Source organism: Arvicola amphibius, chromosome 2 (assembly GCF_903992535.2).
Source record: "Arvicola amphibius chromosome 2, mArvAmp1.2, whole genome shotgun sequence".
Classification (NCBI taxonomy): domain Eukaryota; kingdom Metazoa; phylum Chordata; class Mammalia; order Rodentia; family Cricetidae; genus Arvicola; species Arvicola amphibius.
Genome location: NC_052048.2, coordinates 86,681,833 through 86,706,340, shown reverse-complemented (window position 1 = coordinate 86,706,340; position 24,508 = coordinate 86,681,833). Strand labels below are relative to the sequence as shown.

General features: G+C 41.4%; 1 protein-coding gene across 3 annotated transcripts in view; it reads left to right on the top strand.

Moving 5' to 3' along the window:
• Positions 1-24,508, top strand: part of Herc3 (HECT and RLD domain containing E3 ubiquitin protein ligase 3) — a 102,249-nt gene that overhangs the window by 42,955 nt on the left and 34,786 nt on the right. For 2 of the 3 annotated variants that reach the window (XM_038318758.2, XM_038318759.2), the window contains 10 exons: positions 4,462-4,586; positions 6,508-6,567; positions 8,293-8,404; positions 8,740-8,929; positions 10,921-11,084; positions 11,200-11,313; positions 19,170-19,193; positions 19,284-19,373; positions 21,687-21,857; positions 23,171-23,314. In XM_038318758.2, coding sequence (XP_038174686.1) covers positions 4,462-4,586; positions 6,508-6,567; positions 8,293-8,404; positions 8,740-8,929; positions 10,921-11,084; positions 11,200-11,313; positions 19,170-19,193; positions 19,284-19,373; positions 21,687-21,857; positions 23,171-23,314 — 1,194 coding nt within the window. Of the gene's footprint in view, positions 1-3,373; positions 3,504-4,461; positions 4,587-6,507; positions 6,568-8,292; positions 8,405-8,739; positions 8,930-10,920; positions 11,085-11,199; positions 11,314-19,169; positions 19,194-19,283; positions 19,374-21,686; positions 21,858-23,170; positions 23,315-24,508 lie in introns of those variants that run through there. The other variant, XR_005284265.1, reaches the window with a different exon arrangement.

Below are 24,508 nucleotides of genomic sequence, written 5' to 3'. Positions count from 1 at the left end.
AAAAAAGTTCAGATCTTTATTATTATCACCAGCACTTGATACCACACCAAGATTTCCCATCTCTTGCTCCTTCATCACACTATCAATTAAGCCACAAAGAACAGTGGCCATGGCAGTGCACGCCTGTGACCCTAGTACTCATCTGGTAGAGACAGCAGTTCAAGGCTATCCTTGCCTACGTGGCCCGTTTGGGCTAGCCTGAGCTACAAGAGATGCTGTCTCAAAGGAAAAGAAAGAAAAGAAAGGGGAAAGGGAGAGGAGACAGCACATTTTGCCTCTCAGAGTTCAAGGTCTGGTATAGGTAGGAGAATCTATGGCATTTGTCTAACTCATTCCTCTCTTCATGGCCAAGGGCAGTCAACTGAAAACACTGCTGAGTTGTGGTTTTCTTCCTTTTTCTTTCTTTCTCACACTCCTACTTCTATTTAACAAGCCCTGTAGGGGGTCAAGCTCAAGGTAGTCATTAGAAAAGCAGGAGACTTGGTCAGGAAGAAAGCAGAGGCCCTTTCTCCATCGCTCTGACCCTGCCATGTTTAAGTCCCGTCTCCTGAGTACTATTCCGTGATTTTATATGAAAGGTCGTGGCCAGGCTGGACGCTGCAGTTGCTAAGCTGTGTTTTGGGTCAGGAGTCTGCAGAAAGCCGTGTATTTTAGCCATCTTTGGGGTGATGTAGATTTGCTGCCTTGGACCTATTTTGGGTTCCGCTTTATAACTTCACAGAGAAATCTTAGAGGAAGTTGAGGTTATGCCTGTTTAAAAAAAATGACAAAAACACAGGGCCTGTTCAGAAACTTTTCTGTTTTCAAGTAATTGTCTTAATAGGAATTCATTTATGTAAGAAACTAATTCTTATTTTTTTTTTCTGGGACTTAAACATAAATCTTAAGTTTCCTTCCTTTAATAAATATACAATATGTCCTATGTAGCTGAACTTTTAATGTAGTAGTAGTGTTCGGTCAGAAAACAACCCACTGATAAAAGGAAGTAAGTTATATGATAGCGTTACTTAGCTAGGAAGTTAAAGTTTCAACTGGTAAGAGGTGTCCCCTTTTTACAGTCTCAGGTTCTCAGTGGAATCTTCCTCCTGCCCACTTTAGAAAGGTAGCCAGACTCCCGTGCAGCTCACTACTGCCCTTTGTCTCAGGATGTAGCTGTGGCACGCCTGTCTTTTCAAGTACAAAGCCATACATACTTACATATTATATATATATATATATATATATGTAACATACACACTAGTTTAGATACAGAGACTGAAAATGTAATGATTACCTACCTTTTCACTACTTTAGTGTGTGAAGTGTCAGCCAGAAAAATAATGTTTCAGGTTCTTTTGGATTTCAAAATAATTTGCATATGCATAAAGTATCTTGGAGATGCAACCCACTACACAAGAAACTCACTACAACTCCAGTGCACCATGGCAGGGAACGCCATATGACATCTTCCCTCATTATGTACATGAACATGACACTCACTGGAACTCAAACACACTCAAGGCATGTTGTCCCACATCTTACATCATTGTTTGCAGAACCATGAAACAGCACAGCACAGCTCAAACCCACCATGGGGGTTTGTCACAAGACATTTTAAATCACAGTGTGCATGAACAAGGCTTCTTGCTGTGGAGTTTTCCATTCCTGGGTCATGTCACTTTTGGAGTTTGAAGCTTTCAGGTTTTGAATGTTCCACCTATGCTCACATATTCCTTTGCTGTATTAGTCAGGGGTTCTGGGTATAAATTATAGCCTCATGTTTTCTTTTGCTTGTTGTCAGGGTAGGGCTGAAGAGGGAATGTGGTTGGAATCCTTAGTGTGTTTACTTCAAGCCTGTTATCTGTAATATTTGCCCCCCTCCCGTGTGTGTGTGAGAGAAATTGAATAGTGATATGCTGGTTCCAGCTTTGGTTATCCATTAGGACCACTTGGGGGATGCCAAAGCTCAGTACGTGCTGGCAAGTTCTTGGCAAGTTCTGAAGCACTCAACTGTACTCCCAGGCTTCGATACTTGCTGGTTATGTACAAGCAAGAAAAACACTGTACTAGGTCAGTGCTTCTCAAATGTCGCTGGGCTTTGGACTCTCAAGGGAACCTTGAAAATCCCAGTGACGGACACACATTCCGGACCAGTGCCAATGTGTGCTCCAGGCCACACATTGAGTTAGACCCACAGCAGGTCCACTTCCAGCGTCCCCCAGGTGACTCAAAGTGCAGTTTTCATGTTTGCTTCCCATAGCCATGGAGGATGGCGGGGAAATTATGCTTTTCTTGTGTCTGGGTTATTGAATATATAATGAAGAATGAGAAAGACAGTTTAAAGTCTACATGTTTTCTGTAAGTTTGTGTTACTGTTGGGGTGCATTTGTCCCTTTTTGGAAAGCTGTTCAAGTCTAGTGGTAATAGTGATTTACACCAGGATGGGGCAAAGGCAGCTGGGTGTGTGTTCAAGTTGTGCATGCTGATTTAAGAGTTTCTTTGAGGTTTCAGTATTATGTTTGTTTTTTTGGTATATGTCTGTAGTCCTTCTTTATAGAACAGTTATCAAGAACCAGATGATCTGATGAGGGTTGCAGGGCTTTCCTTTCTCTGTATAATGCCAACTCACAACTGTGTAGTACAACTAGCAAGTTTCATTTGAAAGCTCTATTTTACATGCAAGAGCAAAGGAGAAAACTGCTTATTCTATGAATTAATGGCTTTGACTGCTTAGATATTCCTTTTCCTTCCTTTAGAAGGCAGAAAACACTGTCAACTTTTTGTAGTTCTGGATTATAAATAAGTGTGGGAGAAAACAAGCAGGTTTAGCAAATGAAAGTACTTTCAATATTTCTTTAAAATGCCACTACATGGGTTGGTGAGCCAGCTCAGAGAGTAAGGGTGTGACTACTAAGTTCTCAGTACGAGTTCTGTCCCTGGTACCAACATGGTAGATGGAAAGAAACGACTCCTGTGAGTTGTCCTCTCACACTCACACATGAACCATTGCACACACGCACACACTCATGCACATACACACAAATCAATTCATCATTGTAATTTAAAAAAAACATTGGGGTTGGAGTTGGAGAGATGGTTCAGTGGTTAAGAACCATATGGCTGCTTTTCCAGAGGACCCAGGTTCAGTTCCCAGCACCCACATGGTAACTGATAACCTTGCAACTCCAGTTCCAGGGGATCCAGTGCTTTCTTCTGGTCCCTATGGGCAGTGGACATGCAAGTGGTGTACATATATACATGCTGACAAAACACGCATGCATACAAAAAATAAATTTAAAAATACGTTTCACTAAAGAAAGGATGTACAGTGTGGACAGAGTTTGGGATTTTCAAAGCTATTATTAACATCCTTTTTGATACTTTCTTTCATAAGTTTGTAGGTATATACTTGAAGCCAGAAATTAAGAGTCACTGGGGCTGAGGAGATGGCTCAGTAGTGAAAATGCTTGCCCTGCAAGTGTGCGGACAAGAGTTCAGATCCCCAGAACCCTTGTAAAAGCCAGGTGGGTGTGGCATTAATCCCATCATTGGGAGGTGGAGACCGAGGCTCCCTGGAGCAAGCAGGCTAGCTAGACTAGCCAAGTGGTGAGCTCTAGGTTTACTTGAGAGACCTTGTTTCCAGGTGGAGAACAATCAAGGAAGGGTGACCAGGTCAACCTCTGGTGAACACATGGTTGTACTTGAATATGTGTGCGCACCTTGTACATATACCCGCACATGTGAAAACACAAAGGGCATGCACTGCACACACAAGCAGTAAAAAATCATGTGACACTAAATTTTCAGAATTACTTACACTGTAGACTATAAATAAATTCTGCTTTTTTTTTAAAGGAAAACTTATTTAAGCAGAGTTTTAGGTAGCCCAGGTTGGCCTTGAGAACTCACTATGTAGCTGGAGATGGTCTTGAACTATTGATTCTCCTCCCTCTCCTCACCTCCCAAGAGCTGGGATTACAGGCATGTACCGTCATGTCTGGCTTAAACATTTTATGCTATATTTTATTGGAGCGGAGTGAACAATTACAGCAAGTAACCAGTACCTCTGTGGTCTGGTGACTCAGAGCAAAGGAAAGGAGACCTAGAAAAGTGGTCATTGAGTTGAAATGGACTCCCTAAAGAACACCTCCTCGAGGGTGAAGGAGACAGGGCTTGATGGAGGGAAATGTTGGGTTTTGGTCACTTGCAAAGAAGGTCTCACATACACAGTCTGGTGTGGTACCCTGAAGGTGAAGCAAGGGAGTGATGGTTTTGGACCATGGCTACCTGTCACCAAGTATAAATAGAGTGGAGCATTGGCCTAGGGCAGATCCTCCTGGATGCAGTAGTGGGCACATGTGTCTGCTCCAAGGGAGAGCCAGAGTGCCTTCAGTTCATGAAGTACAATGTGGAGACCATTGGGGAAGGAGACGAGAAGAGATCCGTGTCTATCGTTTCTCTTTTCTCTTGTTATTTCTCCAGAATTCTTCTCCTGCTGTTGACTTCAGGACTGTGAACCAAGCACATTATACCAACTTGATAAATGACGAAACCATAGCACTTTGGAGACAGAAACTCTCAGAACACAACAACGCAAATACGATCAAGTATGTAACTGCTGTCTGCTTTCATTTTGCTTCTTCCAAAGCTCACTGGAATTTTCTAGCTTCGTGGCTGATATTCTTCTCTGCACCTACAGAGGTTGTGAATATAAGTGGAGTTTTACATTTATGGAATCATTCTTGTAAATTTATTCAGGGCCTCATCTCATTAGCAATCCCCATTAACACAGTGATTTGCACACCAATTCTCACTTCTCAGCTTGATTTACTCATTGCCAGATCTTTGAAACCCCATGGACGAAGACCTGGGTTGGTCTCTTTGCTAAGGGCTCTCTGTATTTTGTTGCCTATGGAAAGGGTTTTCTTCACACTGTTATGCCAAGGAATTTTGAAACTTCTAACCCTGGCTGTCCTGGAACTCACTCTGTAGACCAGGCTGACCTCAAACTCACAGAGATCCACCTGCCTCTGCCTCCAGAGTGCTGGGATTAAAGGCGTGTGCCACCACCTGCTAAGAATCTTTAATCTTAACAGCCTTTTATTTTTAACTAATTTCAGTAACTACAGTTTGGTCATTTAATGCAATTAGTTGAAAAGATAATTCAAAAGGTATCTGGCGGAAAGGCACATTAAAAATGTGAGGCTTTTGTTGAGTGTTAGTTTTTAAATGAAAATAGTTTTCTGTACATTTTGTTATAGATTTTTGTTGACTTGGAGCAGTGTTTCCCTGTTTGTCCTGTAGTCTCATGCATGAGAACAAATATATCAATCTATAGGAAAGCCGGCTGCCCTGAGAGATGCATGGTGGGTCTTGCTTTATGATCTAGACGGCTGAAGCAAATGCCTAGGCCCGCCCTGCAACAGCTGGCGTCTCTTGTGGTCAGCATTGCTCAGGGGCAGAGAGTAGTGGGTAGTGAGGAGTAGGAAGGAAGGACAAGAGGTCAGGCTGCTGAGTGGTGGACAGCCATAAACAGGCTTTACCAGTACTTCTGTTTCCTTATAAAATGAAGCTAGAGGGATCACCTCTAAAGAGTTTACCTCATCCAGAGGCTATAGCCAATAGACATTACTATGGTCTCTGATTTTTGTTGTTGTTGCTTTCTTTTGTTTTTGCTATAAAAAGACACCATGACCATGGATGGCAACTCTTATAAATAAAAGAAAACATTTAATTGGGTGACTTTCATTTTCAGAGTTTACTCCATATCTTCATGGCAGGACATGGTGGCATGCAGGCACCCATAGTGCTGGGGAAGGAGCCGAGAGTTCTATATCTTGATGCAAAGGCAGTAGAAGGAGTCTGTGTCCCACACTAGGTATAGTCTGAGCATATAAGACCTCAAAGTTTACCCCCACAGTGACACACTTCTGCCAACAAGGCCACACCTCCTAATTGTGGCCAGGCAGCCCTACACTGAGTCTGTGGGGACTGCTCCTACTTAAACCCTCGTAGTTCCCTCCTAGTCATGTACTGTTCTGCCGCATCTCCGTGGCAGTCCTGGGTCCTCAGAAAGCAGGCACTGCTACAGGTTCTGCGGAATTTAGGCACAAGGAGTAAGTCTGTACTCGTCTTTCTCGGATGGCCAATAGACTAGGAAGACATGGCCTGGCATTTATTAACTAGTGTACTTGGGAAATAACAGCTCACTCTTTGTTTTCTTTTGTTGTTGTTCTTGTTGTTTTAGAAACGGTGGTAAGAGAATGTCCAAGCTTTTTGTTGGAAGCAACTTTTCTATTATAGGTTTTGACACTTTTAGAAGAAATCTATAACCCGTGGGACGCTTGTTCTTGTCGAAATGCAGGTGAAACACTGTTCTCTAAATCGGGTGTGCACCTGCTGGAGGAGTGAAGCTGCCCTTGTGGCCTAAGGGCCTGGCTAGTCAGATGACTGGCTTGCTGCTGATGCTTTTATAAGTACTGACGTGTAATTCTTAAAGACACCTCTCCCCTTTTCTGTCTTACATAGCGGCGTCGTTCAGATACTGTCTTCGGCGGCTTGTTGGAATGGAAGTTTTCTGGAAAAAAAGTAAGTGACCTAGATAGAAGCTCACAAACCCATGTGTCATGTAAATACTTACCAAAGGCTGGGAAACCCTTCTTCCGAATAGTATTTGGTTTTAGTTGAAGGGGGAAAGCTGGCATTTGCATACAATCGAAATGTCCAGTAATGATGAATTAGAGGACCCCAGGGTGGCTGTGTTTACTCACCCCCACTGCCCGATCTGCAGAGAGCAAGTGTCCCTCAGGAGATCTGATGTGACCCGAAGCCAGAACTGCAGGCTATCCTAAAGTGCTGCTCCCCACGTGTGTTTATGATTTGTTCTTAAAATCAGAATTCTCTAAGTCATTCCTAAGTTATTCCTGTTGTTTGCTAAGGTAATTTTCATTTCTACCAGGAATGAGAAATGAAGATGTTTTAGGGAGGCTCCATTCAGGGGCTCCTTGGATTTAGGCTCAGCTCTGACTAAAACCAGAGGCAGCAAATAAGATGTCTCTTTTAGCCTTATGTCTTCTGAAGATGCCCCTCAGAAACCTCATGTTGCAGAGTGGTCTTGCTAAGGGTTAGGAGCTTTGGCGAATTCAATCCCTATCATTTCATAGTGTTTTTCAGCCACTGGCCAGATAATGATCTGTTAAGACGAATATGCCAATTAGGTGTCTGTTACTGTAACAAACTCTTGCCATAACTGAAAAGGACATGTGTGCCTACCTGGGTGTGTTTTCAGCATTTTCACCAGTGGTCAGGTTGCCACATTTCTTCTGGACCAGTGGTGAAGAAGTCCATCATGGTAGGAGATGCCAGGTAGAAGCTACTCACCTTATGTTGGTTGCCAGGGAGGAGAGGGTGAAGATCCGGTATTAAAGGGTACCAATCCAGTGACCCGCCCCCCTTCCTTACACTATGGCTCACCTTCTGAGTGCTTTGCATCTCCCAGTGATTCTGTAGGCCTTCTACTTCCCTTTTACACATTTCATTAAGCAGAGTCAAAATGCAAATTATAGCATTGAAGGGGACTAGCAAGAGTGGTTAGGGGGCGGGCAGAGGGAGGTGGATGGAGTGGGCATTTCAGTGCACAGCATATGCTTATATGAAAATGTCCCTTGTAAAAGAGTACCATGTATAATTAACATACACAATCAAAAAATATTTTAAGTATAGCAGTTAGACTTCAGTACTCTGTGTGATTTCCCCAGTCTCTCAAAGCTTGATTAGTCAAAATTTTCTTTAATACATTTAAATTAATTCTTTGAAAATTTTATACAAGTGTACAATGTATTTTGGTCATATTAACCCCCGCATCTCCCCAACTCCTTCCAGATCTACCTCTGTCCCCACCCACTCACTCATCCAATTCGTGCTGCTCATATACACACGGAGATGGGGGCATCCCTGGAGCATGATTGGGTTGAGCTACCAGGGACCACACTATTAATGAAAAGCCCCTTTTCTTTGGTAGTAATCAGCTGACAGTAGGATTTGAGCGAGGACTGGGGGTAGCGAGTCCTTCCTCACTTCTTGGGGGAATGCAAACCAAACTGGGGCAAGTAAAAGTGCTGTTAGGCTCATTCTGCTGTTTTTTTTTTTTTCTCCCAAATTAGTGTTCTGTAGTATTTTGTCTACTGGATCAAGTTTAAACCTGCTGAGAATGGATAAGCTAATTAATTAACTATTTGCAGTTTTTTTTAAATCAGTGTTTGTTTGCTGTTTATTTTCTTTTATTACATATGGCTTTTTGGTTTTTTTGTTTAGAATTGATGAGCATTTTAAGACCAGCCCCCAAATCCCCGGGATTGACCTGAACTCCACTCGGGTTTTATTTGAGAAGCTAATGCACTCTCAGCACGCCATGATTCTGGAACAGGTGTGTCATTCACGCTTATAAAACACTGGCTACACACGAGTTCAGCTCTGATGGTAAAAGGGACAGCAAGCTGAAACGGCAGAGTCTCGTAAGCCTTAATCTTGTGTACATGTTAGTCTTTGGTGCTGGGCTATTATTTGCTTACCTCTCTAAAGTACCGGATCTCTGGGTGGGAAGCCGGGAGTCTGAACCCGAGCCTGGCACCTACTCTTTGCCCAGTGTCCACTGAGTAAGCAAGACTTGTGAGTTCATCAGATGACTTAGGAATTTGGAGGCCAGTTATTTAAGTCTCAGATACGTTTACATTTCTCATACTTCTTTTTTCTTTCTTACAGATACTAAACAGCTTTGAAAGTTGCCTCATCCCCCAGTTGTCAAGTTCACCCCCGGATGTCGAAGCGATGAGAATCTATTTAATACTACCAGAGTTTCCCCTGCTTCAGGATTCTAAGTATTTCATAACGCTGACTATTCCTCTGGCGATGGCAATTCTTCGGCTGGATACAAATCCTAGCAAAGTATTAGGTAAATTCATCAAATTTAATACCACTGGTTTTGGACTTCCTTACTTTGTTTTGTCAGCTGACTCTTTGGACTGAGCTCTAACCCTCTATTAGTTGCCATTTAATAGCTTTACCATTTAATTCTTTCTTTGCTGTTGATTTCCAGCTAACCCTGTTTGCAGTTTGGGTGAATTGAACTGTTATTTAACTCAACTTGAAATGATTCATGACAGATTAATCCCAATTTTGAGGTATTTATAATGTTAGGTTATTCAGCATTAACTTATCCCCCCTACACACATTTGCTTGCAATTGTAATGCCTTGAATATTATCTGTCTGTCTATCCATCTGCAGTACTGACTTTAGGGGGTGGGACCAAATGGACAGCTTTAGGGATGCAGAGATCTCCAAGAAAGGAGAGACAGAGTGACCCGGTTAGGACTTACGGAATGTTTGTTTTGTTTTTCTTTTTTAGGACAGTTGATTTTTGCAGGATCCGGACACTTTGCTGAGATATGAACCTTCCGTTCCTCAGCGAGCTGGAGAGGGTCTCTGCTGGAGTAGCACCCGAGACGTTTTTAGTGATCCGGTGCAGAAACTGTCACCTGGCCTTTTACTTTTTTTCCTTCCCTTGGTAATTTTTTCAGGTGTTTGTTGCGGCTTGGTAGCTTCTGTGGTTCAGATGGCCTGAGTATCCCGGGAGCATGGCTTTCCCTTGAGCAAACAGACCTGCCTCTGGCTTCCTCATTGCTTCCGCCTTCACAAAAGAGATAAATCCAGAAGTCATAATGAATGAATTAGTAATACATTGGTACTTAATACTTTCCAAGATCAGGAGCTGTTCAGAGCGTGTTTTCTTAGATGTTTCTAATAAATGTAAAATAGAGGGACGGCAGTTTTTAAGACATTTTATCAGACTTTTTAAAGCTTTGGCTTTTTAATTTTTCTTTTTCTTTTTCCAGATAAAAAACTGAATAGGATTATTCAATTTTGTAATTAATTTATTTCTAACATCTTACAGTTCCAATTTAAGAGAAATTCTCAAAGTAGAGTGAACACAATAGATGTCTACATACAAATCTAACAGCTATCAATAGTTTGTCCATTTTTTTGTTCTTTCCCCACTTTAGCTTTTTAAAGTTCTTTTTATGTTTATGGATATTTCGCCTGCATGTATGTCTGTGTACCAAGTTCCTGCCTGGTGCCGTGGAGGCCAGAAGAGGGCATCAGTCCCCTGGAACTGGAATTTCAGATGGTTGTGTGCAGCAGTGTAGATATTAGGAATAAAACCTTGGTCTGGAAGAGCAGTCAGTGCTCTTAACGACTGAGCCGTCTCCTCAGCAGCTACGCCCCCACCACTTTAATTTTCAATGAAATATTTTAAGTAAGAAAACCTTATGGATTTCAGTGTGGTTAAGTTCATTTCTGAAGAATCCAGTGATAAAATCCTGCTTGGTTGGATATGAGAAAGTATCGCCTGGAGAGAATATATATCATGGATCTCTTAAACATTAATTAAGGAGTGGTTTCTCTCTTCCCCTGAAACTGAGGTGTCCCTTGCACCCCTGGTACAGAATGTCAGGAGTGGTGAGAGGGGTGTGGAAGGACCAGCACATGAATGCTGCTGCAGTAGGTGCAGCCAGCATCCTGCCGTCCAAAGCAGCTTCTGGACCCCACCCAGCCTTGGAACGAACTTTTTCAGACTAGCCTTCAGCATGAGTCTGAAACAAACAAACAAACATAAAATTCTTTTAAGAAAGAAAAGGAAAGGGGGAGATGGCGGTAGGGGAGAGGGTGGAACGAGGAAATAAAGGTGTTAAAAGTTTAGGACTTCTTGAACAACTGTTTTCTCCAGACACGTTCCAACGGTTCTTTCTTAAAATCAGTTTTGGGAAACTGTATTGTAGACTAATATTTATCTTCTAGCCGTAGGACCTTTAGCTGTCAGGAAGAAGACATAAGAACACTTGCCCGAGGTTATGCATTAAAACATGTCTTCTTTCTTTCTTAAGATAACTGGTGGTCTCAGGCATGCCCAAAATACTTCTTGAAGCTGGTGAACCTCTATAAAAGTGCAGTCCTTTATCTGCTGAGGGGAAGGAAGACATTCCTAATCCCGGTGGTATTCAACAATTACATGACTGCAGCTCTCAAGCTGCTGAAGAAGTTATACAAGGTAACCCTCGGGGATGGGGAGGGGTGGGGTGTAGAGGAAGTGTCCTGCCGGGCCTTTCTCTGGGAGACTTCTCACTTCTTTGGTTTCAGTTGTTCTTATCTTCTGCTTTCGGCAGGTAAATCTTAAAGTGAAGCATGTGGAGTACGACACATTCTACATCCCCGAGATCTCCAGTCTGGTGGACATTCAGGAAGACTACCTCATGTGGTTTTTACATCAAGCAGGGATGGTAAGAGTTCGTGTAAAACCTATTTTAAAGCTCTGGCCCTTTTGTGTCTTTGTATTTTTTTGTTTGTTTGTTTTTAAAATGTAAACTTGGCCCATTGTGGAGGACCAAAAATGTGAGCCTATTTCCACCTTGTCTGAAGGTCAGAGAGTTTCAGCTTGCTCAGAGTTGTTGCTGTTCTACCAAGACCAAAGGTCAGAGAGTTGGAACTTCTATTCCTTCTGACAAAGGTCCCACCTAGATTTAGAGCAAAGAGTTCTACTCTCTCAAGGTTATTGTCAACAGGTGTGGCTAATATCCAGACCTTGTATTTCACATATAGAGTAGATCTGTTTCCACCTCAAACAAAAATCTAAGGGTCCAACTAAGTTCCTATTCCCTTAGGGAGATAACAATGGATTCCACTCAGGGAGTGGTTTGTCTACAGAATGTTTTGATCTAGTGTGTTACTTGTCTTGTTCTAACAACAGAATGTTTAACTAAGAAGGTAGCCCACAATCTTCAACTGGTCTCTTCATTTCCTTGTATCATGGTAATGCGTTTTTTTTTTTTTTTTTTTTTTTTTTTTTATCTTACTCCTACCTTTTGAGGTTGGAGTATTTAAGTAAATGGAAATTAAACACGGGTGATTTTCAGTATTCACTAAAACTCCTTCCCAGTACTATCCTATGCTTCTGTTTATTATTTTCACTCGTATCTTTGTTTTCTTTACTTACTTTTCTAACCCCCATGCTCCTACCCTGGTAAGTGGTGTCCTTGTTGAAGCTGGTATCCGACAACCCCTATACCTTGTCTTTGGCTTTAATGCTGGCACCACACCTGTCTTTCACTCAATTCACATTTACATTGTTGAAACTTGGAAGTATTTAAGGTAACCAACCCTAAGGGTTCATAACGTATCTGGGGCTGAGATGTAACTTAGTGGTGAAGTGTGTGTTTAGCATACTCAGGGCTCTAGGTATGATCCCAGTACTACATTAAAAAGGGAGAAGGGAAGGAAGGAAGATCAAAATATCTAAAGTGGTCAAGTTGATAAAAGCAGTGGATTGATGGTTGGCAGACGTGGTCTGGTGACAATGGGAAGTGCAAGTTGTTTTTAAATGCATTTTAGGCTCCAGTTTAATAAGATGTGATGGTTCTAAAATTCTGTTGTATAACAGTGTGAACATTTCAGGGGTTATTTTTATTCTGTTTTTGTAATATTTTATCTTAAGTGTTTGTGCTTGAGTGTTTTATCTGCATGTATGTTTGTGCACCATGTTCATGCTTGGTGCCTGCAGCCAGGCAAGGGCATTTGATCTGGAAATAGAATTATAGACTGCTGTGAATTGCCATATGATTCCTGAGAACTGAACCTGGGTCCTCTGCAAGAGCAGCCAGTGCTATTAACTGCTGAGCCATCTCTCTGTTCCCTTGTTTGGTTTCTGAGATAAAATCTCATGTATCCCAGACTAGTTTCAGACCTATTGTATAACCAAAGATGAACTTAGTCGTCTTATCTCCCCACCTCTTCCCAAGTTCTGGAATTACTAGTGTGTGCTTCCACACCTGTTCTTTATTCCTTGTTGGATATCCAACTCAGGACTTCATTCTTGTCACCAGTATGTAGACCGAGTTTTCCCACCCCAGCAGCTCCTTCCAAATTGCTACATTGAGGCTTATATTACTTATAATTGTTCAGCCAATAGCTCAGGATATTACTAACTAGCTCTTACAACTAAAATTAACCCATTTCTATTAATCTACATATTGCCACATGGCTTGTGACTTTACCTATCCTTCACCATGTCCTGTTACCTCGGCGATTGGTTGGCTCGCATGCAAATATTGTTTATACTGCTTATTAATACATTTGAAAATAGTGAAGATGTTATACTTTATATTATATACTTATTTTTTTGAGTCACAAATTAGATATCTGGACATTGATAGATAAACTTGCAGCATTTCTTGGATCTTAGAAGATCTGGCACACGGCTGCCTTCCAGAAGTCACCAGATGTCTGGGTGGAAGAACATCTTTTTTAAATTAACTTATTTATTAAGTATACAGTGGTCTGCCTTTATATGTCCCTGCAGGCCAGAAGCCGGCACCAGATCTCATTACAGATGGTTGTGAGCCACCATATGGTTGCTGGGAATTGAACTCAGGACCTTTGTAAGTGCAACCAGTGCCCCTAACCTCTGAGCCATCTCTCCAGCCCGGAAGAACATCTTTTAGATAAGACTTTTGATGTACCACTGTCCCCATTGATTTACCCCTGGTGTTGGGGGTCATTTGCTAGTCATTGTTTTCACACTTCTTACATGATCTGCCCAGACCTTGAAGCCACCTCTTCTTGAGGATGGCTTGTATTAGGATGTCCTACATCCCTAACTCAACCCTGATAGTGTTTGACATAGCCCCGAGGTACTGTGGATTCCTGTTTGCTACCCCCTAGGCGTGGCAGGAATTGCTCAACAATTGCAGCTGGCCTGGATAATGGAGGGTTTTAGGATTTGTGCACATTTGAATGCTGGAGAACAGGTGGTCGTTTGGGCCTTCTCTTTAAGGCAGCTGGTGTAAGAGATGCGTCTGAGGCCACTCCTTGGCCACTTTCACAGATTCATCACCACTGTTGGGGTGTGGCAGTTTCCCTGTATGGTTTTTGAGCTGTTTTGTGGCCATCTCTAAGGAAAAGTATTTACATAAGTGTATTTAACTAAATAGCCAAGGTAGTTTTCTTTGTCAGATGATAGATGATCAAAGTAATGGTGGAAATATTTTTTCTCATGGAAGTTTAAAAATTGGGACACTGGTATTTTTTGTAAGGTTTTGTTTTTGTCTTGAAAAACAAAATACTTTTCAATAGAAAAGTTTTAAAAGAGTTGATATTAGAATTTTGACATGGGAGCATCAGTGGACTCCAGTCCTCCTTAATTTAGAGATTATGAAAGGTCAGTTTGTGAGTTATAAAATGTTAGCGACAGAAATGAGTCTGAATGAGTTATTTCCGGTAATTACCTCATCCACAGGTAGAACACAGAGGCCCAGGGACAGTTTTCCTCTGCCTTGGCGTGCCTGACATTCAGCTCCTCTCATTTCCTTAACTGTTATTATTAGAATGTCGATGGCCATGACCACAGTGTCGGAGTAGACGTGCTGAAGTGAGCAGTGTTACCAATTTCTCTCTGTGATAAGCACAGGTGTTATAAACAGACATCTTACCAGATCTCAGTCCTCATCTCCGCTTTGGTAATTAAAGCCACTGCTACAAGATAGAAAGTTAACTGAAGTTAGTGTGTGACTTTTTATGCTTTCTGTAGAAATATTTCTATTGTATAAGGCACAGTGTAATTAGAAATTGAAATTTGTTTCTTGATGTCTTGAAGAAGAATTGATTTAAATACTAATGGCATTTCATATAATTTTTATTTTTATCACTTTAAAATAAAAATAGTGAATAATTGGTTTGCTGTATTAATACTTAACCTGGTACTAGCACAGTGGAGAAGACAAAGCACATGGTCCTTTCTAGAAGGACTGTCTAGGGGTACTGTGGGAGGTCCCTGCAAATGCCATTGCCTGCAAAGAAGTGAACTGTGGAGAGGCAACAAAGAAGCTCAGTTCAGCACTGGTTAGTCGGGTTGCTTCAAACTTCTGTAGTCTGACACCAGGGCAGTTTGTTTTAGACACACTTAAGTACAGTACAAATTTTGGAAAAAAAGGTCCCCTGGTAACAATTATCTCAGTCCCATGTGCATGGTAAGTTTAAGGCATGATTGCAACGAAACTCTAGCAAAGTGCATGTGACCATGCAGATGGCTTTGATAGCTAAGGGCCTAGGATTTGGTGTGGTCTCTAGCCAAGATGGCATACAAGTCAGCAGGCTATAAAGTACATGTGATGTCTCTCCTAAGGATGGGTTTTCTTGATTGAGAACCAAATTAAAGGTGAAGGTCTAGGGGATTTGGGTGTGGTCTTTCTGGTTTCTCCAGTGCTTATTTGTGAGCACTCATGCCCTCTACTGGTGTGGTAGTACACACCTTTAATTCCAGCACTTTGGAAGGCAGGGACAGCTAGATCTTTGTGAGTTCAAGACCTGCCTGGTTCATAGAGTGAGTGGAACTATATAGTAATACTTTATTAAAAGAAAGAAAGGAAGGGAGGGAGGGAGGGAGAGAGGGAGGGAGGGAGGGAGGGAAGAAAAGAGAAAAGAAAAGAAAAGAAAAGAAAAGAAAGGAAAAGAAAGAACTGGATTAAATTTCCAGCTTTGATCTGCTGCTTTTGGCCTTAGTCGGGTAAGTTTAGGACTGAGAGTTATGCGGGGCCTCTGCAGTGCTTGCACATCAGGAGCCTTCAGTGACTGTTTTTCACAAGTAGCTCTTGAACACCTACACACATCCTTACCTTGGCTAGTTGCTAGAATGGAACACAGCCCTGTGTTATCTGCCTCAATGAGTAAAGCACAGACAGGGGTTCCAAAGAGACTGATTCTGTTCATTTTAAGAAGAAGCAGTAGTGGATTGTTTTATTTGCTAATAATGTGCCGCAATCCTCATTTGCAAACCAAAGGGCATACAGAGTGAATGTCTGAATGTCTCTGCAGGCTCCGTAGAGGGCAGTGCAAGTGCGACATTCAGTAGTTTGCAAAAGGCCTTCGGAGACAAGATCTGATAAATCGTGGCATCTTGCTGTCTCATATGCTTTGAAAAATGAGTTTATGCCATAAATGCAACTCTGCTGCAAGCAGAGACCTTGAAATACTGTACTGGTACCGTGGAACCTTACGTTTGTGAGACTCATTTCGGCGAGTGGGTAGCCCAGGATTAACAGCCTTGTAAGAGGTGATCAATTTGGTGGTAAACTGAAAATAGTTTGCTGTATTAGCTTAGTGTGAGACCTGCTTCTGTGTGCTCTGACCTGCCTTATGTGTTCCAGACTTGCTTCTCAGGGCTGGAATCGTCTCTCTGGTGTCTCAGTATAGAGAAGTGCTCTAAGATCCCTAAAGGAATATAGTTCTAATGGGTCAATAGAATGGATTTCAGTTATTATTGCTGTTATATGGTTTCATTTAAATATGCATAAACACAAAAGGAAGTGTAGGTCTTATTCATATTATATACATAAACCAAATTAAATTTACACATTAATTAGAATGCTTAGGAGGTTCAGGGACTCAGTGTGGTGAGCTAGTGTGTCTCCCCTCCACCCAAATAAATGTGCCAGCCTTGTAGATAAGGACTGCAGCCACCAGGCCTGGCTTGAGCCTCTCACAGGCCTTCAGGGATGACTCAGCTCCTTCTCTTGCTGCTGTTCAATCTTCTTCATGCAGCAAGATAGGGAAGTATTGGCTTTTTCCTTAGTAAACACAGTATCTACCAGGCAAAAAAAGAAAAAAATCCTTTTCTTTTCTCACTGTGCTTGCACAGCTGAATGTTTACAGCCCACCCGTGCAGTTATTAACAGATAGGTGTGAATTGGGTGATAATGCGCAATAAGAAGAGTTCTCTCGGAGTGTGTTTTATTTTGCTTAGAAAATCATTTAAGAAAACAGGACAATCTAGGAGACATTAAAGCAACAGCAGTTGATCTCTAAGCATGGATAATTTGTTCATTGTTTTCTTTTGACAAATGTTGCAGATGAAGATGCTCTTATTGCTGGCTTTTGCATTTCTGTTATTAATATTTATTACATAACTGTCTTGAACATACCACGCTGGAAACATAGATGGATATGTTTGTGTTTTACCAACATATTGGTTTATCGAATAACAATAAATTCACATTTATTGGTTATTTTCCACATCGCTGTGACTGAATGCCTGAAAAAAGCAACTTAAAGGAGTCCAGAGATGCAGTCCATCACGGTGGCCAAGGAAGGCAGCTGGAGCAGCAGGGTCCACCGCATCTTTCAGGAGTTCAGTCATAGATGACTCTCTCTCTCTCTCTCTCTCTCTCTCTCTTTCATTTTTGAGATAGGGTCTTCTGTATGTATCCAGGCTGGCCTGAAACTCACTGTGTATCAGAAAATGACCTTGAACTCATTATGCACCCCTGTATCTACCGCTGAGTGCCAGGATTATAAGCAGGCACCACCACAGTGTCTCTGTAGTGCTGGGAACCAAACTCAAGGCTTTATATGTGCAAGGCATGTACTCTGCTAACTGAGCTGTACCCCTAGTCTGACATTCTCGTTCTTTATCCTGGTAGGACCTCACCCCAAACAATGAAGACCTACTTCCAGGGTGACACCATTACCAATATATTCAAAGGTCTGCCTTTCTGAACATTGTAAATTGACCAAAGGAGCTAGCTATCACACAATAGCTGACCATTAGCAAATTACAAGGTTTTTTTTTCCTCTAGTCTTCCTTACTAGTATTACTTGTGAAATCCCAGATTATATTTTACGCAGTTTTTATGCAAGTTACATAATGGCTACAGAAGAGTTCAAGAAGTCACAGAGCTCAGAGGCCTTCAGGTCAGAGGACTGTATTACAGGTGCTTCCAGTGTTGCTGAACCCAGCTGGATTGCTGCTGGAGGCCATCAGAACTGAGACCCAGACATAGGGTTGATAATAAGTCATAGCAGCAAGCCCAGCTGAAGGGCTGTGGGATCATCAGAGTGAGGCACAGGACCTGGTCCAGATAGAGGGGTAAACAGAGAGATGGACAGATGATTGGATGGACAGAGAGCAGCTCAAAATGGGCCCTGGCTGAGCTGAGCTGAAGCCCCAGGAATAGCTGGTAGCTCTCTGCCTGCCAGTCCCTTACAGCTTCACATGGTGTTTGCTCAGTGAGTGGGACCCTACCACTGTATTATTAGATAACCTTTCTGTGGGGCCCAGGTAAATACGCTGTACTTTTGTTGGTCTGTCATGTTAGATAAGTTCTAGGGCCTGGTTTTGTGCATATGGTTTTAATTCCAACTTGTGCTCGTGCTAATAACCTGTGTTGTTACATGTTGTCTACCGTATAAGTCATTTATCAGTCTACAGTTTGTGGTCTGTGCCAGACAGGTGGTGGCATGGACTTGCACAGAAGTTGCAGCTTCATTGTCATCCTGCCTTGTGTTAACACTCAGAATGAAGCCAGCCAGTGCTTTGTGAAATGGACTCCCCTAGGCAAGACACAACGGGAAAGGCACTGTTGCCTACCATGTGGAGGAATTCAGTGCAGTGTACAGCCCGATCTCCACAAATAACACATTTTTTTCAGAAGTTTTCCTTATTTTCCTGACATAAAAACTGTAATGTACCTGCTACATGCACTCAATTGGGGCTGAATTTGTGTACTATAACTTTTCTCAGAATGAAAATCATAGGACCAGCCTCAAATTCATAGAGCAGCTTTTATGGGCAAAATATTTACCTAGTGTGAGTATTACTGTTTGCTTTTCTAAGCATGTGTGCAGGAGACAGAGAAAGTGTTACTGGTACTGCAGGTTAAGCAGCCCTCATCTGGAATCCATGTATTATCCTCACATTTGCCATGGAGTCCAGGCTGGCCTTCAGCTGGCCTTCTCCCACCTGAGCCACACAGCTGCTAGGCATGTGCCACTCTGCCAGCTGGAGTTCCATTTCTTACAGAGAGAATTCAATCAAGTCTGTGAATTATGAAGACTCAGTATATGACCTTGAAAATCTTTTATGTTTTTAAGAATTTTTGCTTTTAATATTTTTGCTCTTTTTTTTGAGTCTGTGTTCATCAAAACAACATTTTTTCTTATCAAAACATTGTCAGCTATTGAAACAGTATAAGGTTGATTGCTGAAAAACCAGATAATGTAAAAAGATTTGTTATATGTTATATTTGGGGGGTTAAAATTATGCTTTTATAATTCAAGTAAGATTATTTTCTTTTTGTTTTTTACACAGAAGGCTAGATCATCTATCATGCAGGTAATTGGTACTTTTTTTTTAACATACTGATGTATCTCCAGTGTTCTCTGTAGAGTTCTGTAACACCACCAATGACATGTTTTCTTCTAGGATACTGTAACCCTTTGTGCCTACCCTTTCATCTTTGATGCCCAAGCCAAGACCAAAATGTTGCAGACCGATGCGGAGTTACAGATGCAGGTAGCGTTTTCAGGGTCCTTTCCTCCTTTGACTTCTTGTCATTGTTCACATCCAGTTATTTTATGTATCTACAACTCTCAGGTCACAGTCTATCACCGAGGAAAGTCAGGGCAGGAACTCCTAGCAGGAACTGGAACAAAGATCATGGAGGAACACTGCTCACTGGTTTGTAGTAAAGACCCAGGACCACCTGCCCAGGGATGGTACCATCCGCAGTAGGCAGGGCCCACCCCGCATCGATATTTAATCAAAATGCTCCAGACATGGCCATAGGCCAATATGATAGAAGCAATTGAAGTTGAGGCTCCCTCTTCCCAGCTGACTCTAGTTTATGTCAAATAAATAAACAAATAAATAACAAACAGCAACCAAAAAAAAAACTAATACAAGATATTCCTGTGGAATGTATAGTTGACAAGGAATTTTCTCCCATTTCTTTCAGCTATTTTTTTAAGATTTTATTTATTTTAATTTTATGTATATATGAGTATTTGCCTGAATCTGTGTCTCTGCACCACATTGGTGCCCAATGAGACCAGAAGAGCGTGTCAGATCTCTTGGGCCTGGAGTCAAGCAGATACTGGGGATTAAACATGGGTCCCCTAGAAGAGCAACCCATGCTCTTAACCAGAGCCATGCCTCTAGTCCCTTTGCTGTCAACTGGTTGTTGCTTTGCTGTGTGAAAGCCTTTTTCATGCAGTTCTATCAGTAAATGCTTAGTTATTTTTTGTGAAAGCTGTTGGCAGTGTCTCCATTTTGGAGTATTTTTTAACCTACCTTTCTTCTAGTATTTTTCAAGTCTTATGTTAAAGTTACTTTGATCTATTTTGAGTTGTTTTTGTATAGGGATAAGCAATTCAGATCTAGGTTTTTCTCTTTTCTTTTTGTGTGAATAATCCAACTTTCTCAATAACATTTAAATAAGCTGTCTCTTTTCTAATGTATGTTTTTGACATCTGTCTAAAGTGAGGAGTCTGTAGCTATGTGAGTATATTTTGGTAATCTGAAATATTTTTCTTCATTCTTCTACACAAACTATATTAAATCATACAGTTATAGGGTTATTTAATATGTAATATGAAAACTGTATTAATATTATAGAAAATAAAATGTGATTCTGAAAATTAATTTTGATATAGGTTATATTGATTCTCTGTATTGCTTTTGGGAGAATGGTTGGTTTGCCCTATCAATTCTGTCTATCTTCTGGGGTAGTTCTTTTATTCTTTCTCCCCCCATCTTTCTTTGTCGAGGTCTTTTACCTCCTGTGTTGTGTTTCTTCCTAGGCTAGTTTCCAGGCCAGTATGTAGTTAAGCTTACTTTGAAATCTTAGCCTTTTTCTAGGCCCCTGTTGCTAAGATTATAGTTGTGTACCACAATGCCAGGTTCAGTAATGTTATGTTCAATGTATATTTATGTAGACTTGGAGTGTTAGCTTTTTCCTGTTTCTGCCAGTTAGAAAACACTTGAGGCTTTGTGGACCATGTCTCCATTAAGAACCATTTAATGCTTTTTGACGGCAGCCTCAGAAACATGGAGTTAAACAAACCTAAGAACACCAAAACAACCCCAAATAAAAGCAAAACTTTATGTATACTTAAAACTTGAATTTCATATAACTTTATATTCTAAATATCACCCCTCAACCATATAAAATGATAGAAAACCGTTATTAGTGCAAGAGTTATGCAAAACCAGGCCCTAGACTGTGGGGCCACAATTTGCTGAGCAAAAGGGAATAATCATGGAAATTGGTGTTCTTTAATGAATCCAAAAAGATTTAATAGTTTAATTTACTGTGTATTTTATTATAAAATATAATTTATTTTATTTGAATGTATATAGAGACATTAGTGAATTAGCAATTCAGATCTACTAAGCCCTCCTGTTAATGGACATGACTTTATTTGTCTTTCTGTCTCTCCATTTCTTTTTCTCTTTCTTCAGTTTTGTGTCTGCCTATATGTATAACTGCTTTCATATGAATCTAGCTATGATATTGTTGAGTTCCAGGTTTTCTAGTGAAATGGACACTTTTGACAGTGACTGTTGGTTCCTTTTCCTGCTATTTTGAGAATGATTCTTCAAGTATATTGTTACTTTATTCTTAATGAGTTGAAATCACTTTATTGGGCCTAGTTAATTTGATCATATGACTCATAAACTATTTCATCTAATCTTGTTGAGTCCATATTAGAAAGATTTATGTGGCCTGAAGAAAAGGAAAAAATGGAAAGGCAGTCAGCCATCTCTGGCTCAGAGACTCTCCAGGCCATGCACTACACTCAGAATACTTTGGTTGTTCTGTTCCAGGTGGCAGTCAACGGAGCCAACCTGCAGAATGTCTTCATGCTTCTCACCCTGGAGCCTCTGCTGGCCAGAAGCCCCTTCCTGGTCCTTCATGTCCGCAGGAACCACCTTGTTGGAGATGCTCTGAGAGAGCTGAGCATCCATTCCGACATTGATCTGAAGAAACCTCTCAAAGTGAGCCCCTTCAGTGTTCCCTCTTGTGCCCTCGTGAGCACATGACAGCAAAGATCTCACTGAGTTGAGAGGGCAGCCACTCATCATTGGTTTCAACCTTCTTACAAGAATCTAATCACCTCCTTTTGTCCAATCACCAGAAAGAGCATTTCATTGGAATATCACATCAAATGCCAGTGGGTTGTTGAGAGATTCTTGGGCTCTGCTTCTGTCTGTAGTGTGCCTGCTCTAGACTATCAAAAACAGTCATGTAAGATATATATGAAGTTATATAATTTGACAAAATACGCCAATTAAGAGCTCACCTAGGAAGATTAGGATGTCTAGGATTTAAGAGACAGAATGGAAAATGGAGAGATGAAAAGGTGAAATCATCTATGAAGCTGTTGGCCCACTAGTATAGGCAAGATTAGTGATATGAGATTAGTGACAAAATATTGCTTCCCATAGACTGTGCATTAGTGCACGAGACTGCTTACTATACTCTAGGCTCTGTGTGAAACTTGGTTTACAGCAGGTATCCTGAGGAATAGATAATAAATTACTTGAAGATGTTTAAAATTAGCGAGCCGCGCGGTGGCTCATCGTGTAGGGCGCCTGTGATCGTGCGTGCGTGCGTGCGTGCGTGCGTGCGTGCGTGTGTGTGTGTGTGTGTGTGTGTGTGTGTGTGTGTCCGCGAGTTCGAATCCCGTGTGTTGTGTGCTGCTTGTGCAAACCTTGCGTGTGTGTCCATGCCGTCTTGTGGAAAAAAAAAAAAGATGTTTAAAATTAAATGACTTCTATTTCAGAACCACAGTCTGCAACAGGTTGAACCGATTATCTCACGTTGTTACCATCTCCAAAATGTCTTAACGAGGACACACACTCACAACTCTGATCCCTGCTCATCAGGAGGCCGGAGTTGGAGAGTGGGAAGGTCACAGCCATTCCTGACAATGTGGATAGATTTTATCTCAGAATGAAGTGTAACTAGGATCAGACGTGTAGCTCAGTGGGAAAGCACGTGGTTCACTTGTGTGTGTCCCAGGGAAAGAGCACTTGTTTCCCATGTGTGTAGCTCCTGTTCAACTACTAGAACCACACACACACACACACACACACACACACACACACACACAAAATGAAAAAAGCCCTAAAAAATCCTATCAGTCTATCTGGTTTTTCCCCCTAGAACTTCCGGCTTTTATTACACACAGCCGCTGCTTACAGTTTGTTATTCAGATGGTGCTCTTGCTTGGTAGCATAGCTGCATCTTTGGCTGAACACTGCTTTCCTTGAAGTATTCATTGTGAATTTTTTTTTTTTGTTCCCAGGTGATCTTCGATGGGGAAGAAGCAGTAGATGCTGGTGGTGTTACAAAGGAGTTCTTTCTTTTGCTGTTAAAAGAACTTTTGAATCCCATTTATGGGATGTTTACCTACTATCAAGAGTCACATCTCTTGTGGTTTTCAGATACAGTAAGTTCATAATGTCACAATTAAGTACCCTGTTTGCACTAGACTTCCTGTTTGTTGTCAGACTAGCCTCTTGGTTTCTAATATTGCAAAATTAACCACTCAAATGCCTAACATGTCCGGCCTTCAAGCTGGACTTTGCTTTTAAGACTTATAGTGTATTTTGTTAGCCATGAGCTCCAGTGCCATTTCTAGTGGGTAAGATCCAGGTTCTAGTAGGTGAGATCCAGGTTCTAGTAGGTGAGATCCAGGCCATAGTATCTATAAACGGCAAAAGGAGCAGTGTGATAAAGAAAGTAGGTTTAAGGGTCGGAGAGATGGCTCAGTGGTTAAAAGCACTGGCTGCTCTTAGTAGGATCCAATTATGATTCCAGACATCCACATGGTGCTTCACAATCCTCTGTAACTCCAGTTCTAAGTGATGCCCTCTCTTGCATTCTCAGGCACCTGTTCTCTGTCATAGCACAGAATCAAGGTAAGAAGGGGAACCCACATGGAACTCTACGTGTGGATAGTGGATGCACACTGACCTGATCAGTCAGATCTTGGAGCAGCTCCCAGGCCAGATCCTAGTGTTTTCCAGTGCTAGATATATTGATGGGTTTTTTGAACATTGTGATAAATGAAAAAAAATACCACCTACTGTATGGTCTGTGGGCCAAGGCAGAAGAAATCCTGGATTGCAGATGTGTAAGCGGAGACTGCTTTTTTGTTTCCTGTCACCCAGACCGGAATAATTGCGCAAAAATTAATAATTACAACACTGTTTGACTGATGACTCAGGCATATTTCTCGATAGCTTTTATATTTTAAATTAACCCATTCCTATTAATCTATGTAATTCCATGAGGCTGTGGCTTACCAGTAAGGTTCTGGCATCTTTCTACTTTAGCACCTACATGGTGTCTGCCTGACTCTGCCTTCTTTCTTCCTGTATTCGGTTTAGTTTTCCCACCCACCTATTTTCTGCCCTGCCATAGGCCAAAGCAGCTTCTTTATTAACCACTGGTAATAAAATATATTTATAGCATACAGAGGGGAATCCCACATCACAGATGCCAGAGAATGAGTTAAGAAAAAGCAGCCCTCAAATACTGGAAACTTTGGCATGGGGATTGCATAAGTCAGGGTTCTTTAGAGGACCAGAACCAATGAGATGAATATATATTATATAAAAGGTTTTTTTTTTAGACTGGG